The sequence below is a fragment of the Genypterus blacodes genome, unplaced genomic scaffold (assembly GCF_046128005.1).
Source record: "Genypterus blacodes isolate CSIRO-AG114 ecotype Tasmania unplaced genomic scaffold, CSIRO-AGI_Gbla_v1 ptg000139l_1, whole genome shotgun sequence".
Taxonomy (NCBI): domain Eukaryota; kingdom Metazoa; phylum Chordata; class Actinopteri; order Ophidiiformes; family Ophidiidae; genus Genypterus; species Genypterus blacodes.
Window position 1 is genome coordinate 1,546,494 of NW_027466941.1, and position 16,938 is coordinate 1,563,431.

The following is a 16,938-nucleotide window of genomic DNA, read 5'->3' on the forward strand; positions in this document are numbered from 1 at the left end:
TTGCCACAACACAGCAGACCATAATGCAGCACATATCTGAGGAGATGAGAGTGCAGATGAAGTGTCAGCGCGTCACTACAGGCAACACTGGCCCTTCATCCACTTTTGCGGCGGCGAAAATATTTTAGGTATTAATGGTTTCACTTATGAGGACACAGTGGGATAGAAATCATCTTAAGTAGCTGAAGACAAGCCGGGGGAAAGAGATACAGAATGTTCTGGGCTCCAATGCAACTCCAGTGATGATAGATCCGTTCATACGTGCTGACAGTTCAGTTTTTGGCTGAAGAATCCCAAACGGAATACAAGCACTTCACTCCACAGAGGAAAGTGTTCAAGTGTTCTTAATTAACAGTTTGTCACTTGTGAGGGAGCATTTGTCAGCGTGTGTTCAGTGTGTTACTTCACATTAATCTGACTCAGATCACTGCAGGCTGCTTTCTGTTTAAGCGACTTTACACACGTATACTCTTATTTACCAGCGTCATCCATCCCAAGTTTGATCCATGAACTCCTTCCATGTCGTGAGAATGCGCTCCGCCGGGAGTGTGCTGCTCCAAATTGAATTGAATTGCATGTGTTCCCCCAAACAACACGATTTGAGTCGTGACCAAAGAATCGCACCAGAGCCAAAATAGTACTTCTGCCTGAACATATGAGGGAAGGAGTCGACGGGTCAAACTTGGAGGATGGATTACACTTGGAAGATGCAGCAAACGCGAGGACGTGTGTAGAATTCCGAGAGATCTTTATAAAGCCGGTACAACAAAGAACGCTTTTGTTTTTCCTCTCTTGTTCCTTTTTCAGGGAGATCAGGGTCAGGCTGGACCCCCAGGCCCTCCTGGCCCCCCAGGCACCCCTGGTCCCAGAGGCCCCCCAGGGAACACCGGCAAGGATGGGCCCCGCGGCCCTGCTGGGGAACCGGTAAGTGTGCCAACGTGCCAAATGACACACATGTACACATCCACGCATACACTTTCTGAACAGTCGTCCCCCCACTAACTGAGTTTCCACCACAAAGAATGCGAGCGACCGAAAAGCCTCAGTCCTCAGCGGCGGCCGTCACCTCAATTGCGTTGACCTCTTAGCGTAGGGTCAACCACACATATTGACAATTGTGTATCGGTTATATGTGTTTACTCTGCGTGTGTATGCGCACACACACATGCATTAAGGGGGAAAAAGGGTTCTGCACAGTAAATTGCATTCAACCAATAGTCTCATTCTTCCGGGTTTGACAATGAGCTGTGGCTTACCTAAAAGCTCCCAGAATAGCAGCTCTGCTCTCAGCCTCATCTGTTTCGTGTAAGGCAGTGGCCACAAAGCTCTCCGACACGCCCCCCTTCTCCCACCCTCTGTCGCTGTGTGCCCCTGAAACAGATATGGCACTGCGGTGAGTTCATGGGCAGTTTGCCGACCTCACCAAACAATGGCGCTCCTCGCCTTAGGCAGCTTGTGTTTCTCCAGATTAGCTTTGTCCTTCTCAGTGTTTAGTTCGTATGCAGTGACAGTCAAAAATGCTGCTTATAGGATGGGAGCACGAGCAGGGGGTCAGAAGGTAATTTGTGTTTATCCATGTGAAGAGCTGAATGAGAGCCGCGTTTACCCTCAGCTGGCACACAACAGCAAAGTGATTCATGTGAAACTGTTGCTTTCAGAAAGACGAGGCCTTATGCGGCGCTGGCAAAAGCACCAGCCAGCACATGCCACAGGAAGAGGAAAACAGACGGGTTTGAAGAACAGGGGCCCGTCCTTTAACCTAGACAATTTCAAACATACTCTCCGAGCTGATTAAAGAGGTTGAAGAACCTAAAACAACAAAACAAAAACAGTGCGGCACTAAAAGCAGCTCCATGTTGTAGGCAGATGTCTGAGAAAGAGAGAGAGAGAGAGAGAGAGAGAGAGAGAGGAGGACAGAGGTCTGGCTCCAGTGTCCTCAGACACTCGTTGTTCATATGTTTGCGGGAGTCAAAGAAAGAGAGAGTCTAGCTGGTAATGAACAACATGGCTGATATCTGAACCCATTGTCGTCGTTGTCGTCGTCGTCTTTCTGCCACGCCGAGCTTCTATCCGCATCAAAGATCCGTCTCAGACCGCTGTGGGGTGAAAAGATCAAAATATATAGGAGGAGGTGAGACGGGTGAGAAATGCGGCGAAAGCTCTGCTGGAGTGACTTAAGGTGGAATTGAAAGAGGACCACATAATAGCGGAGGAGACGAGGGTGACAGTTAGTGTGTGCTGGCAGAGAGCAGGAGGAGGAAACCCAGATGGGAAACATCTCAGCGGCTTCTGCTTGTAACTGCTCTGAGGAGAGAACATCGGGCTAATAACCTCACTTTTTATTGCATGACATTGTTACGTTGTATTAGTGCCCACTTGAGCCAAGGAGTAAACACAAGCGAGATGCATCAGCCTGTGTGTGAGAGAGAGAGAAAGAGAGAGAGAGAGAGAGAGAGAGAGAGAGAGAGAGAACAAGGGGGATTTCTTACACAAGATCTGAGTGTAGCTTTCTTTGTTATGGATGACTTCACAGCAGATGTTTTGCCGCTCCAACCACACGTCCACTTGGCTCGCACACACGCGCACACACACACGCATACACTCATTACATCTGTTAACTTAAAATAATCGCCGATGGAGAGATTGCCAGAGAGTGGACATGGAATATTCTTTCAGTGGATCGCTGCTGTCTGTCTCATTCACTCCTTCACACACACACGCACACACACACACACTCCCAGAGTAGTATTGATGCCAAACCGCTGCCTGTTACACCTCGTGCAAAGAATCTCGGCAAAGTGTGAGTCCTCACCAGAGCTCCATGTCCATATCTCCTTCATCTGAATTGTCTGTTGCATCTGTACTTGTGTGAGTGATCGCCTGTAGCCATGCTCTGGCTTTGCCTTGTTGAACACTGACATCTAGTGGCCAAACTTGTCATGGTTCTTTATCTGATGTTGGAAGGCTGATGAGTGACTCTTACCTCTTGTTGTCCTCCTCAGGGTTTCCCAGGTCGTGATGGCATTGAGGTGAGAGGAGCTCAAACGTAGATCTTAAGTTTACACCTCCAGCAATGTCATTGTTGTTCATGAAGTGTCTGCACAAATTATTGATCATGATTTGTATTTGTTTATATAAGTATGATAACCAATTATATTTGTGCCTCCAGGGGCCGCCAGGCGCACCTGGAAAACCGGTAAGATCCTCCACCACTACTGACCATATCAGTTTATCCCCTTTAATCCTCCTCTTCCTCGTACACGTGTCCCAGCTTGCACTACAAGCCGTCTCATGTGGCGCGTTAAGTTCCAGGTTTTGTATTTAATTGACTGTTGTGATCTGACAGGGAGAAGACGGCGAGACCGGCTATCCAGGGCCACAGGGTCCTCCGGGGACGAAGGTACGGATCCATTTCTCTCATGAGTCGTCCCAAGAGATCTGCTGTTTCATACACTGGCTCAACCTCACCGTGTTCAATGTGTGTGTGTGTGTAACAGGGTGAGGCAGGCACAGGGGAGAAGGGAGAACGAGGCATGGATGGAATCCCAGGGCTAAAGGTAGGCGCCAGGCTGAAACCAACTTTCTATGTGACTTGTCATACATGATTGAGGAGTGTTGCATTAATGGACCATGACTGTAATGCAGGGAGACAAGGGAGAGGAAGGAGAGCAAGGACCACAAGGATCTGTGGTACGTTTCCTTCCATTAATATCACCCTGCTTCAGACACCAAAATACACTTGTTTATGTTTTATTAATAGTAAAATAATATCATTATCAGTGCGTTATCATATTGAACCCTTTGTATTGTGATTCCCCCTCTCTCTCCCTCAGGGTTATCCTGGTGAGAAAGGCTCTGCGGGCGCCTCAGACATCATCGATTTCAACGGGAAGCTTCTCGACGCTTTCCAGGTGAGTGCGACCTTAAGTGCAGCTGTGTAGTGTGTATCCACTCTGGCATCTGCAAAGTGCTAATGGACATCCAGTCAGGAATCAGGCAGAACTTATTGGTGCCAACACGAGCTGTGTGGTGAGAAACACATCTGGATTTGATGGACTTGAAACAGCTGAAATGAAAATGTTGCCGTTTTTCTTGACAGGCCATCAACACCATCAGTGTCTCGGTAATCTGCTGATGTCTCTGCATGGTCTTGGTGGTGTGAAAGGGAATGCACAGACTCACACAGACTCACGTTTGCATAGGCTGTGACAGTCACTCCTGACCGTGTTTGTGTGCGCACGCAGACGTTTCAGAATGTGTGTGTGTATCAGTAGATGAGCCTATTCAGTGTCAAGTCAGGTGGTGTCACAGCTAAACAGCATCCGTCCTTCCCTAACAAAATGGCCGGAGTTTACTAACGTGCCCGCTTCCTGTCAGGAGGAAGCACACAGTCCCGGCCAATATAATCCAGCTGCACTATACGATCAGATAACACATCGCCTGAAGAGACTCGCTTAATCGTGCAGAAAAATCATCTGCATTTGTCATATTGTTTTGAGTGTTTTCATGGTGTGTTTCCAATGTGCCTCACAGGATGTGTGGCTTTAAGATCTAACTTGCTATTGGGCAGCATGGTGTTAGTTTGTGTGGAAGCCGCCCCTTATTGTGTATCTGTGGTGTACCTCACAACTCAGCTGATGCACAGGAGAGGATGGAAGGGGATTCACACACACACACACACACACACACACACCACAGTCTCAGGTCCACGCCACTCCCTCTCCATACACAGGACTCTTTGATTCCACCTTGTGCCGTGCTACATGCTAATAACAGATGGCTATCTTTGCAGTGGAGTGTGTATTTGATTAAAACCCCACTATCCACAGGGTCCTGACACGGGCTCCTGCATGCAGCACCACAGACAGCAGCGTGACTGAGTTACAAAGGAGTCGGTGAGAACATGAACCTGGAGATCTTATCAGAGGCCTGGTGCCAATCTGGATCAGTTGGCAGCGAATCACACGCGAGGTTTCAGGCAGGAGTTGTTGTCCGCAGGAAAGGGCCGCCGCTGGTTGACCACCCTGCTCGGGCTGTGATCTATTCATTTGTTTGTGTGAGACATCATGTTAGTTTGGAGGTGATGATTGATTCATTTTATGGATTTTCATACAATTACATGCACGAGTGGCCTTCACTTCACGTTTGTAAACATGTCCGTTGAGATAGGGAGCGAGATCGGCGTGTGTACGTCTTGGAAGCGATGTTACTTCCTTCTTTTATGACTTCAAGATGGCAGGGCAGTAACTACATGTGTAGGAGAGATTACAGAGGCGGATCTAAGGGCGCTGTCACTGCTCAAGCAACCTTGCGTGATTGAACAAATGGACAGGGATCCATCATATGGAAGCTCTGTGCGCGCTCGTCCGTCGTTAGTGTCGCCAAAACTCACATCTCTGCCTTTTACTCCCCAACAATCTCATCCCACATCCAAGAAGAACCATTGCCTGTATGGAAAATGTTTTGGATCTAATGTAAGGGTATTGTGTAGCGTAAACCACATTTTGGGCAATTTTGCATTCCTTCTGAGGAGGAATTGCATCAGTGGAGCGCGAGTCGGGTTATGATCAGCACACAGAGCGAACAAAGAAGTCATCAGCTTTGTTTACTGTCAGGACTGGGTTGTGAAATCCTGCGTCCTTGTAGCATTGTTCTGCGTTTGGCTCCGGCTCAGGCTTTGTGGTGAAATCTGTCGAGTACCAAGCGTGAGCATCAGCGAGATCCATGCTGACTGCACACGGTTACACGGCGTGTTTACGTGCGGCCCCAGACTGACACCTGGACCAACTTCCTGCACACCGACGCGTTTTTCCAGGTTATCTTGGTGTATTTATCTCTTGCCTCAGCCTCAACGTCTAATCGCTGTTTCTGCAGGGCCCACCTGGACTACCTGGACCCAAGGGATCTCCAGGAGAAAAGGTAAAGGGCTCTGAACTTTCCTGTTGCCATACCGATGCAGACTCCCTTGTCAGGAAACCAAAGTATTTGAGGTTGTGCAGTGCTTAACTACCAGTTTCTCTCTTGTCCGTCTTTGTCAGGGCGAGCTCGGTCTGCCTGGACCCGCAGGCGTGGATGGAGAGCAGGTACTGTATAGCCAGACAGACCCAAACAGCCTGTATCTCCTGTCATGTGTTATCATTTACTTGTTTCCTTGTCTGTGCTGCTCATAACGCACTGACTCACACACCTGATGCCTCCTTCTTTGCCTCCAGGGATTCAAAGGTGAAACGGGAGAGACGGGACCATCAGGAGAGAGAGGGGAAAAGGGGGAGATGGGTCTCTCGGGTCCTTCTGTAAGTCAAAGATGTTAAATGCATGTTTTTTTTATGATGGACCAAATGTGAAATGTCTTTTAAAGTGGATAGAGATTGATGTTGCTGTTTGTGCATCAGGGTGTGGACGGACACAAGGGAGAAAAAGGCGACTGCAGACTAGAAGACAACCTGGTCAGTACTGGTCAATCTCTTTTAGCGCTATTCTGTGAATGTCCATGAAAGATTGGAGACGCGGAGCAGAGAGTTTAAGCTGGACTCTTGTTTTGTGTGCCGTGTCCAGGTTCAGATGATTTCCCAGCCGGGCCCACCTGGACCACCAGGACCTCCAGGGCTCCAGGGATTCATGGTGAGTGCGTTTTGTAGGATTTAGCCTTTATAGTCACAGATGTTTCTTTGCTGCTGCACCTTTGTCACACACTCACTGCCCGTCCTGCTTTTTCAGGGACATCACGGGATGCCTGGCCCCAAGGTAAAACACAGAAACCATAACTGCTACTGTGTGTTGGATGTTATGACGCACTTGCCTCGGTGCTGAAAGTAACTGTGCTCTGTTTTAGGGTGAACCTGGATTGGGGATGAAAGGAGAGAGGGGGGACGGCGGAGCTCCTGGAACCAAGGTGGGTGACTTTGTGTCAAGTGTATAGTTGTTTCAGTTGTTTTGAGTGGAAAAGAGATGACAAAGTCTCTCCTGCAGGGATTTGACGGCCTTCAGGGTTCACCGGGGCTGACGGGGTTGGTTGGTCTTCCTGGCGCCAAGGGAGAAAAGGTAAACAGCTGATCACTGCGTTAAATCATCCCTTTTAATGTGAGGATTGTTTGTTGATTGTTGATTGTTTACGTGTTTACATTTTTCACGTTCACAGGGGAAACCAGGGGAGCCCGGACTCGATGTGAGTTTCTCAGTGAGGATTTAAAATCCTCCTCTTGATTTATTTCCTCAGGCTTTATCCAGTCTTCTGTGTATTCACCTGTTCCTTCTTCTGTCTCCAGGGTTTTCCAGGTCTGATGGGATCGAAAGGAGACAGAGGGGACAGAGGAGATAAGGTGCACCACATTCCCAAATATACAGAAATACTCTATTGTTAAAAATACACAGAAATTCAGCATTTATATGTACCAGTTTTACGTGCTGGTCATGCAAACAGCTGATCAAAGAAGCTGTTGATTGTGTCTGAGCAAATATGAACACAGTGAAAGTGAACCTGTCATGATGAACTGGCTGTTGTCCTCACATCCAGGGTGACAGAGGAGCAGTGGGGAAACGAGGTCTAAAGGGCCTGAAGGGAGAGCAGGGTCCCCCAGGCCTGGACCAGCCTTGTCCTGTGGTATGTCAGCTACATAGACACACACACACACACACACTGTACCAATGCACACATTACTTAACTACATTTCACTTTCATCTCAACTTGGACGTTCAGTCGTTCTGTATTTACTCGCTGTCCGTTCCTGTCACTTCCCACTGAGCTCTTTCCTCTGAGTCTTTCCTCAAAGCTGTGAATGTGTGACTGGCTCTCGCTCACAGGGTTGTGATGAGACCAGAGCTCAGTCTGCGGGGGCAGAGCTCTCTCCCTCCCAGCCTCCTCTTCTCCCTCCTTCCGGCCCTGAGGCCCCCTGTCCTGTGGTACAGTATCTCTGCTTTCTTCCTCCTCTCCTCACTTCTTAATATCTTGTTAACAATCTCTTATTTTCATATTATCTCTGTGTTTTACTCTTCGCTCTGCGTTTCACAAGTCTTCATTTATAGCTCAATGTCTTGGGGTTAACACACATTTGCAGGCCTCTCGCATGAAATGTGTGTATACAAAAACATGTCAGTCAAATTTCACACTCCAGGCCCTGTAACCACTGTAACACTATCAAAATAACACATTTCCCTTTGTGCCCCTTCAAAAAAGCATCACTAGAACGGCCTGGACTCATAGTTTTATTTAAGTTATTTATGATTCAGTCATTCTTAATTTGTCACTGCATAACTGTAGGCAACAGCTAAATAAAAAATGCTGAAATTAAATAAGTACGACCAACAAAGACAAACATGTCAAATGTCCCTTAAATAGTTTCATATCGACATGGATGATGGTTTTCAATCTTGTGGTATGTGTGGTGTTTGAAATGCCCCCTGGTGGTGCCAGATGCAGAAAACCAAAACAATTTGTTGAAATTCTCTTCTTTGGGGAAAACTGACAACCAACTGCTTCCAGTAAGACATTTCATTTAGTTTAGTCATTATTCTATTTTAATTTCAAATGAACAATAGCCCAGCTTGTGTGCACATTGTGTACTTCCATGCAGTTTGGTTGTCTGGAAGATACAAACTCAAAACGTTGAGGCAATGAACAAAAAAATGCAATGATATACAAAAATATACCAAAATTCCTCAACTTCTAAGCGCTTTTGCACAAGTTTGCTGTCGTTCCCTTTTGACTGGAACCCAGCAATATATGTGAAGTACCATTATTGCAAACATGGCTAACCGGTCATTTTCTAGTGTGGTAACTGCTGTTGTCTCCTTGCAGGGGCAGGACGGGCTGCCGATACCAGGCTGCTGGCACAAGGTGAGCCTTTACAGTTCATTCGAGATCCGACACATAATGCTCGTTTAACTAATAAAGTGATTTGTAATTAATCGATACATGGTGGTAATTGAGTCTAACTGAAAGCACTAAAGTCATGGCTCGACTCTGATTTGATACAGGGACATTTTGTAAATATATTGCAGTGTGTCAGCTTGTAATTGCAAAGCATGAATATTGGAGTGTTATAATACATTGAGTCTATGTCTGGATTGTGACTGACATCACTAACACACAGTCTCTACTATCCTTCCTTTGCAGTGATGACTAACCAGCAGCATGGGATCTGTACATATTGATATGGTATATATTGCAGCTGAATACTACACCTACTCCCCGGCCTTTTCCCCCCTTTTTTATAAAACGTTTTATATAATATATTGAGAATTTGGACTTTTCTTGACAGTATTATCCGTTTTTTAACTCATAAACTCTCAAGATCCAGTTTTGTTGCGAATACCGCCATGCTTTTAAAGAGAAGAAACTGACCGGGCAGTGAGACCTTGAAGGACAGTGTCGGAGAGAGGAACGACTGCCTCGACTGTCTTGCTGCCTTATTAACGGTCTGCCTTGCTGCCTGATTGAGAACCTGAATGCTGCACGGGAGTGTCTGTGTGTGTGCGCTCAGGATGGATGGACGGACAGACAGATGGAGGAGTGTGGGTCAGTGCTCTCTTCTCCTCTCTCTGTTCTCTGAAAGGAGGAGATGGCGAGGCTGAAGCTCAAGCGCAAGCGTCTCTCTCAGCCCTGAACGAAGACGGGGCTTGGTGGACAAAGGACACGTGGACAGACACATGGGGCTGATTGGCCTTTTGTATTGCCTCTGGGTTTTACTGAACACTCGGCTCCTCCAGTATGGAGACTCTCCAGGAGGGGGCGACAGAGGACACTGCATTTCCACATTCACCTGAGGAGAAATCACACCGGTGGCTGTTGGGAGAGCATGATGACGATCAGTAAAAGTTATTTGTCACTGGCACATAGGGAAGGATTTACTGCACAGATTCATTGAGCATACTATGGTAATCTCTTTCATGGCTTTTTATAAAGGTTAATTAAGTGCATGAGCATAACGAGGCCTAGTGTTTAGCATCCTGACAGCCTGGAAAAGTTGCGGTCCCTCATTGAAACCTCAAACTTACAGCAGAGTCACGTTCATTTGCGATGATCAAACTCTAATAGTCTTTCCATTCGAACAAGCCACTCATAAAGCTCAGTAAGTCCACCTTTTCTTTCTGGCTTACACTTCTGCAGGTGATGACTTGTGTGTTGTGTTTAATTTTATTGTGTTTTAATATCTGTTGTTGTTATTGTTTTTGTCCAGTTACATTTTGCATTCCTGAACAGGGACATGATTTTTAATGCATAAGTGGTGAGAATTATGTTCAGGCCAGAATTTGAAGGAACCACACACAGTATTCACAGTGCAGCAGTATTGTTTTCAGTGTTGATTAATGATTGCCAAGCAAAATATTTGTTGATATGTTGCAGTGTAAGGGATGCATTTCAACTGATGCATTCTCTCTTAATCACAAATGAAGAATTGATAAATGACTGTTTTTCCTCGAAATAACATGAGTTCTTGCTGCTGACTTAAATTTGTGTTGCTTGCTTGATTATTTTTAATATCCGTCTGTGGGACAACGACTAACACACATAGTATAAAATATGTAACAAATATGTACAAAACTATTGTTTGGTGGGTCTTTTTCAGCCTTCCACCATGGCACAATGGTTCTTAATTGTCAGTTATTTTGCAGTTATCAGATCAGATTTCAGTCTTGTCTATCTTTCATTCTTGTGTTTTGGTTTTCTAATACATTTTTCTCAGTGTGAATACTTTCTTTGTGCTTATATCCTTTTAAACACTTTTTTTCCTGACTGTTTGAACCTGTACTGCACATAGCACACTTAAAAACACACATATCTACACACCGCACATACATATACATTTTCTCAGATACGGGGAAGATAGGAACAAAGCATTTTGTATTTGGGTGTATTGATATAGCACAATCAATTTTTAAGTTTCTGACTAAAGACAAAAATTGTGTGGAATCATGTTTTCTATTTACCTATATAGGAAAGGAACCATGTGAACCTTAACGCTGTTTAACATTTCCAAATCTATCATTCAATCATCATCAATTCAATCAGCTTTGTGTGAAATATCATTTTGTTTGTTCTGAGTTGGGGTTTAGGCATCTGAAATGAAGATGAATTAGGTGGCCAACGATGCTCAAGCAACAATAAGAGAACAAAAATTGTAATGTATGTGAAAAACAATGAAAATTGAATCTTTAGATAATCTTAAAAATCCAACGAGGATGTCATTTGCATCTGTCTTACTTTGTAAATTCTTAATACATTTAATAATCTTATTTCTCATAGTGATGATGTCATTGGTGAAGTCAAGTGTCCACTAACTGATGTAAACAGGCTAATTTTATATTGTTACAGTCATAGATCGATCATCAGATTGATATTATCTATTTTATTAAGGTGAACGATGACAAATCAGTGCTGCTTACATAAAACATAACTCACCTTTATGAAGGGAAGTCTTCTGGAAATGTTTCCTACAAAGTGAACATAACTCTTAACTAACTTAAACACAAGCTTTGATAATCAATAAATAAATAATCTTAAATAAGAAATGACGACTCTAGAATTGTTTGGAGCTCTGAGCACCGTTTCATTGGGAGCTGATAGTTATCTGTCACATTATTATATGTGTTTATTTCTTTTGCAGATGACATCAGTTTCAGTTTTAAGGCTTACATACTGCAATATCCCAATACCGTTTTGCTGCACAACAAATATCACAGTGTTTAGCTTGATTTAACAAGAATGTTTCTTTGGATGTGTATTTGGTTGTAAAAGAATTAAGCTATTTTTGTAATTACTTCTTTAATGTGTATAATGTTAAATCTGATTAAATACACTTGTAGACTGAAATAAACTCTTCTGTTTTATCAGTATTATGGCTGGCTGTTCATTTTGTCATTGGTCCATTTAGTTGAATGTCCATGAAATTCATTCAGTTAATATGACATCTCAGTAATTACAATATCAGATCATTATGTAGTCCTTCAGTAAACATAAGCACATGCTGTATTTTATCCTTACATTTTGTACTTTTTAGAGAGGAAACACAGGAACATACTGACCTGTTTATAAAAGCCCCAGAAGTAATTGCAACGAGTCCCAAGTCAAGACGTGACTAGGTCCCACATCTGCTTGACTCGTGACCTTTGAAACATACAAGGATTCGTTATGATTTCCAGGTTGTTACGCTGTTGATGATGCTGATCTCTGACATCCCAGTGCAAATCTCTGATTAATAAATATTTTATTTCAGGACATTAAAGCTGGAAATTTGTTTTCAATCACACTTTGTTGATATTGGCTTCAGAGATTCAGCTCAGTGATGCTGGCAAAGATTTGTTTTTAAAGTTCCTTTAGGCCAGTGAAACAATCAAACCTCATAGTGTTTACAAATAGACTAACACAAAAGTGTGTTACTGATTAGGAAAATATAATCAAACTAATACAGATAAAGCATTTGCATATGTCCGCCATTGTTATAGTGTGTGAGCTCATTGTTTCTAAAGCGAGAATGAACAACAGGCTAAACAACTGGTTGCATTTGATCTGTTCACATCTGCTTAAACTGTTTATAGCAAATTTATATCCTGTGTTTAAACAAATGTCCAACAAATGATGTACTATTTGTGGTTTACTGGTTGTGACTGAACTGATGCGTGTCTGTTACAGTTGTCGACTGCAAAGGTACTGTCACATTTCAAATAAACAAATAAATTGCAATATACCTGTGCATCAACCACTATTGTAAATATGTATCAATAAAGGTGCTGCCATGTTCAGTACTCAATCCCATATGTAATGACATCACCCTCTAAATATGCTGATGACTATTGTGGGTGGAAATCAATGTTCATCTCACACAGATGTCATCCATTCATTTATCCTTTTATTTCCAATTGTTGTGCTTTATTTTATGGCATAGGGAGTTTCTTGCTTTTAGAAGCAGCCTACATACAAAGATTGAACAAAGATTGTGATCTGTAGTTTCATTACCAATACGGAAAACACACCTAAGCCTTTAAACATCATTATAGGACATGTAAAGAAACGCGAAACTACTTATTAACAATGGCGTTGCGATATGGAGTCCCTATAAATGTGTAATATATATATTTCGCAGCAAAACAAATAGCGAATGTACTTTATTATCCGCATTATAAACGGTGAGCTCGTTTCGCGACACCGTACAGGTCTGAGGTCCACATTTCCCAGAATGCACCGCGAGCGCTTCAACCTCTTCTTAGCTTTTGCATCCGGGTCTGTACTTCCTTTTCCTCTGTGCCCAGATGCGATGAGGACCTAGGATACCCTGGCCCTCTGAAAAATCTACATCCATCCTTTAATAAGGCTGCGCCAAACCTCGCCAAAATGACCGAGCAGATGACCGTGAGGGGGACCCTGAAGGGGCACAACGGATGGGTCACCCAAATCGCCACCACGCCGCAGTTTCCCGACATGATTCTGTCTGCGTCCCGCGGTAAGGCTTCCCCCCGCCGGCTCCGCCAACATGGCTAATGCTAGCTCTGAGCGCCGACAATAAAGTGGTCGGTTGTTCGTAATAAACGGCCCCGCTGGTGTGCGCGACAGGCGGGAGAGAACCGAACCACCGTGCGTGCTTATTGACCGTAGTTTGCTTTGAAGTAAAGTTTTAGCCGTCACAACTGAAGAACCTGCTAGCGAGGTTAGCTCAGGTTAGCCGGCCTCGGTCTATATTCTGCTACTACACACACTGACGCTGCTCCGTGACACGTGTAATATAATATGGCTGAATGGAACCAACATGCACCAAGGCATATGTATGTCTCTGGTAAATGTGAATCCAGGTTAGTTCAACCATCGAGTCCAGTCATTTGATCTCAATGCTTGACAGCTTTCGTTTCAAATGCATGCACACATTCTCATAGTAGGCTAATGTCCAGGATATCTGCTAATGACTGAATGAAGTGTAACCTTTCAGTAACAATCTGCCTGTTTGTGATTCTTTTCTCTTTCAGACAGGACGATTATCATGTGGAAGCTGACCCGTGATGAGACCAACTATGGTATCCCTCAGCGGGCCTTGAAGGGGCATTCTCACTTTGTGAGTGATGTGGTCATCTCCTCGGATGGACAGTTTGCCCTGTCTGGTGCCTGGGATGGGACCCTGCGCCTGTGGGATCTCACCAAGTAAGTGGGATGGAGTGAAAGGGGCTCAGGGTTTGATTAGATGTCCCACTGACACTAGGTGGACAGCTGCTAAAGATACTGGAAATGGTTGTTTTAGTTGGAGAATAGGGACAAAAGAAAACATTGAGGAGAGGTTGAGAAGGAAATGCTTTGTTTGAAGACTATATTGTACTCCTCACTTTTGCCTTGTTTCATTGAATGTTGAAAGGGAGAGTAGAGCTGGAAAAGGTAATTGATTCCCCCTGTCCTCTCTTTAGCCTGTTCACCTTTTTACTAGTTGGGAACTCAGCTATCAATTTAATGTTATGATTTAGAAAGTCAATCCCTTGTCCTATTTGTGACATTGACACAGGCTGAGCTCCTCTCTGGCTCAATCCCTCTTGTTGGCACTCAATTCCTGTGCGTGTCGGGTTTACTGAGCTCCAGCTGCCCCTTAAGTTTTTGGTCAAGTCACATTTAGTGAGCTGGCTTTCCAATTGGGCTACAAATGTAACCACAACATGTCTTGGCACAACAATATGTGACATAAGCAACAACTGAGTGAAATGCAATGACTGAGTTTGTCTGAAGGTGCATCAGTCACTGTGAATCTGACTCTAAATAGACAATCGTGCAACTTCTTGTATCTTCTCCATACCCAGTCTGTCTCTTGTTGGCCATAGGTTTTTCTTCTGACATTTTTCTTGTGTTCCCTCAGTGGCTCCACCACCCGGCAGTTTGTTGGGCACACCAAGGATATCCTGAGCGTGGCATTCTCCGCTGATAACCGCCAGATTGTGTCTGCCTCCCGGGACAAGACCATCAAGCTGTGGAACACTCTGGGAGTCTGCAAGTACACCATCCAGGTATGCAGAGGGGGTTAGTTTGACTCCTATTTCTGACATATTGAAATCGAGACATATTAAGACGGTCTTGCTTATAGAAATGTATTCACTGGTCAGTAATAAAACTTATTTGCATTTGATCGTGTGTTCCAGGATGAGAGCCATTCTGAGTGGGTCTCCTGTGTGCGTTTCTCACCAAACAGCAGCAACCCCATCATTGTCTCCTGCGGCTGGGACAAGCTGGTCAAAGTATGTTGTTTTTTTTAAAGAGCACATATTACCTGAGCTTGATGATTGTTTTATTTGAGGTCACATTGATTCCATGACAGCCTTGTACCGGGGATGTATTTCAGCTTTTTCTCTTGTGTGCTTCTAGGTGTGGAATCTTGCCAACTGCAAGCTGAAGACCAACCACATTGGCCACACCGGCTTCCTGAACACAGTGACTGTCTCTCCTGATGGCTCCCTGTGCGCATCTGGTGGAAGGGTATGTAGATGTTTTGTGTGTCAATGTAATGCTGCTGAAAGGTCAAATTAAGGCCATTGTGCAGGCTTCAGCTATGATCGATTTCTATATGCACTGTCTCAAAGTGATGATAACAGAGGCTGTTTCTGAGCTTAACCTGCACTTTAAAGTGGCTGTTAGTGATGTAGAACTGGTTGTTTAATATGTTGAGCATAATATAAATATCCTAACCATGTCTGACAAATAATTCTGGAGTCCTCTTCTCTCATGTAGGACGGCCAGGCCATGCTGTGGGATCTGAATGAGGGCAAGCACCTCTACACCCTGGACAGTGGAGACACCATCAACGCCCTCTGCTTCAGCCCCAACCGTTACTGGCTGTGTGCCGCAACTGGCCCCAGTATCAAGATTTGGGTAAAACAACTTTACATACCTCCATGACCCTTTTTTGACAGAGAAGAAAGTGCTGTGACACTAATGGTAGAGTTTTGAAGAGCCGTGATGTATATACTATTTGCCTACTGTACTTCTTTGATGATAAAGAGGCTGTTTCTGAGCTCTGAGCAGACTATCTATCCATGTATCTTCTATGATTTTGAATGGATCAAACGTTCTGCAGTCCAACTGTTACTTGACCTTTTATACAGTTACTCATTGCACTCCTTTCCTCCTCATGTAGGATCTGGAGGGCAAGATCATTGTGGATGAGCTGAGACAGGAAGTGATCAGCACAAACAGCAAGGCCGAGCCACCACAGTGTACTTGCCTGGCATGGTCTGCTGATGGACAGGTACAGTACCTTCAGCACACACCTGAGCTATTGCACTTATTGAGCCTTATAAGTATTTACTCCCCGGTGATTATACCCATTCACATAAAATTCTGATGTCCACTGGTGATAGTCCTGCAAATATGAGGGGAAATAAATGCTTATTTATTTACTGAAGAGCTATTAAGCAGGTTTACTAATGGAAAGGAATGAGCTGATCTATTCTAATTTGACTCTGTATTTCTTCACAGACTCTGTTTGCTGGCTACACCGACAACTTGATCAGAGTGTGGCAGGTCACCATCGGAACTCGATAAAGAAGTTTTCTCTGATCTGACTTTGAATAAAAGACACTTTAAAAAAGCATCCGTGTGCCACTTTGGTTTGAACACTGTCGAAGGATAGAAGCTTTGCTCAGGTTTTGCAACACTGCACACAGATTTCTGAAACTCAGTCAGTTCGATTTGACAACTCTGCACCAACTCTGCACTTGTACATCTGGTTTTAGTCGAAAGAAATATAGAATCAATCTTTAATGGACAATTATACAATTATGAAAGTTACTTACGAATACATCAATTCTTTCACCAGAGGTATTACTCATGAAACATGGCTTTTTATGGATACTGTTTGGTCGCTTTCAATGAAGAGACTTTCTCTAGAAAGGAGGGATGGATATTTGTTTAAAGCAACAGTTGTATATAAGCATGTTTTGTGACAACATTTACAATTACACAAATCAGAAACCTAATGA

The 16,938-nt window shown here is 44.1% G+C and overlaps 2 protein-coding genes across 2 annotated transcripts in view; both read left to right on the plus strand.

Annotated features, from left to right (window-relative positions):
- The window catches only part of LOC143011779 (uncharacterized), a 104,556-nt gene extending 92,754 nt beyond the window's left edge, over positions 1–11,802 (plus strand). Inside the window, exons 11-30 of the mRNA XM_076164769.1 lie at positions 808–924; positions 3,003–3,029; positions 3,170–3,196; positions 3,347–3,400; positions 3,498–3,557; positions 3,646–3,690; positions 3,834–3,911; positions 5,875–5,919; positions 6,039–6,083; positions 6,213–6,293; positions 6,393–6,446; positions 6,556–6,621; positions 6,718–6,744; positions 6,833–6,892; positions 6,970–7,041; positions 7,139–7,165; positions 7,266–7,319; positions 7,514–7,600; positions 8,795–8,833; positions 9,552–11,802. Of these exons, the coding sequence (XP_076020884.1) occupies positions 808–924; positions 3,003–3,029; positions 3,170–3,196; positions 3,347–3,400; positions 3,498–3,557; positions 3,646–3,690; positions 3,834–3,911; positions 5,875–5,919; positions 6,039–6,083; positions 6,213–6,293; positions 6,393–6,446; positions 6,556–6,621; positions 6,718–6,744; positions 6,833–6,892; positions 6,970–7,041; positions 7,139–7,165; positions 7,266–7,319; positions 7,514–7,600; positions 8,795–8,833; positions 9,552–9,602 (1,116 nt within the window). The 3' untranslated portion in view covers positions 9,603–11,802. The remainder of the gene's footprint in view (positions 1–807; positions 925–3,002; positions 3,030–3,169; positions 3,197–3,346; positions 3,401–3,497; positions 3,558–3,645; positions 3,691–3,833; positions 3,912–5,874; positions 5,920–6,038; positions 6,084–6,212; positions 6,294–6,392; positions 6,447–6,555; positions 6,622–6,717; positions 6,745–6,832; positions 6,893–6,969; positions 7,042–7,138; positions 7,166–7,265; positions 7,320–7,513; positions 7,601–8,794; positions 8,834–9,551) is intronic.
- A 1,416-nt stretch (positions 11,803–13,218) lies between these two features.
- On the plus strand, positions 13,219–16,588 carry rack1 (receptor for activated C kinase 1). The gene is made up of 8 exons (XM_076164936.1): positions 13,219–13,436; positions 13,954–14,125; positions 14,823–14,970; positions 15,103–15,198; positions 15,326–15,436; positions 15,689–15,829; positions 16,095–16,205; positions 16,436–16,588. Exons 1-8 carry the CDS (start codon positions 13,328–13,330, stop codon positions 16,499–16,501), a joined length of 954 nt encoding a protein of 317 aa, XP_076021051.1. The 5' UTR covers positions 13,219–13,327; the 3' UTR covers positions 16,502–16,588.
- The last annotated feature ends 350 nt before the right edge of the window (positions 16,589–16,938 follow it).

Coding starts and splice junctions, on each gene's coding strand:
- rack1 (XM_076164936.1), top strand. CDS start 13,328: ATGACCGAGCAGATGACCGTGAGGGGGACCCTGAAGGGGCACAACGGA. Junction 15,830..16,094: donor GCCCCAGTATCAAGATTTGG/GTAAAACAACTT, acceptor CTCCTCATGTAG/GATCTGGAGGGCAAGATCAT. Junction 16,206..16,435: donor CATGGTCTGCTGATGGACAG/GTACAGTACCTT, acceptor ATTTCTTCACAG/ACTCTGTTTGCTGGCTACAC.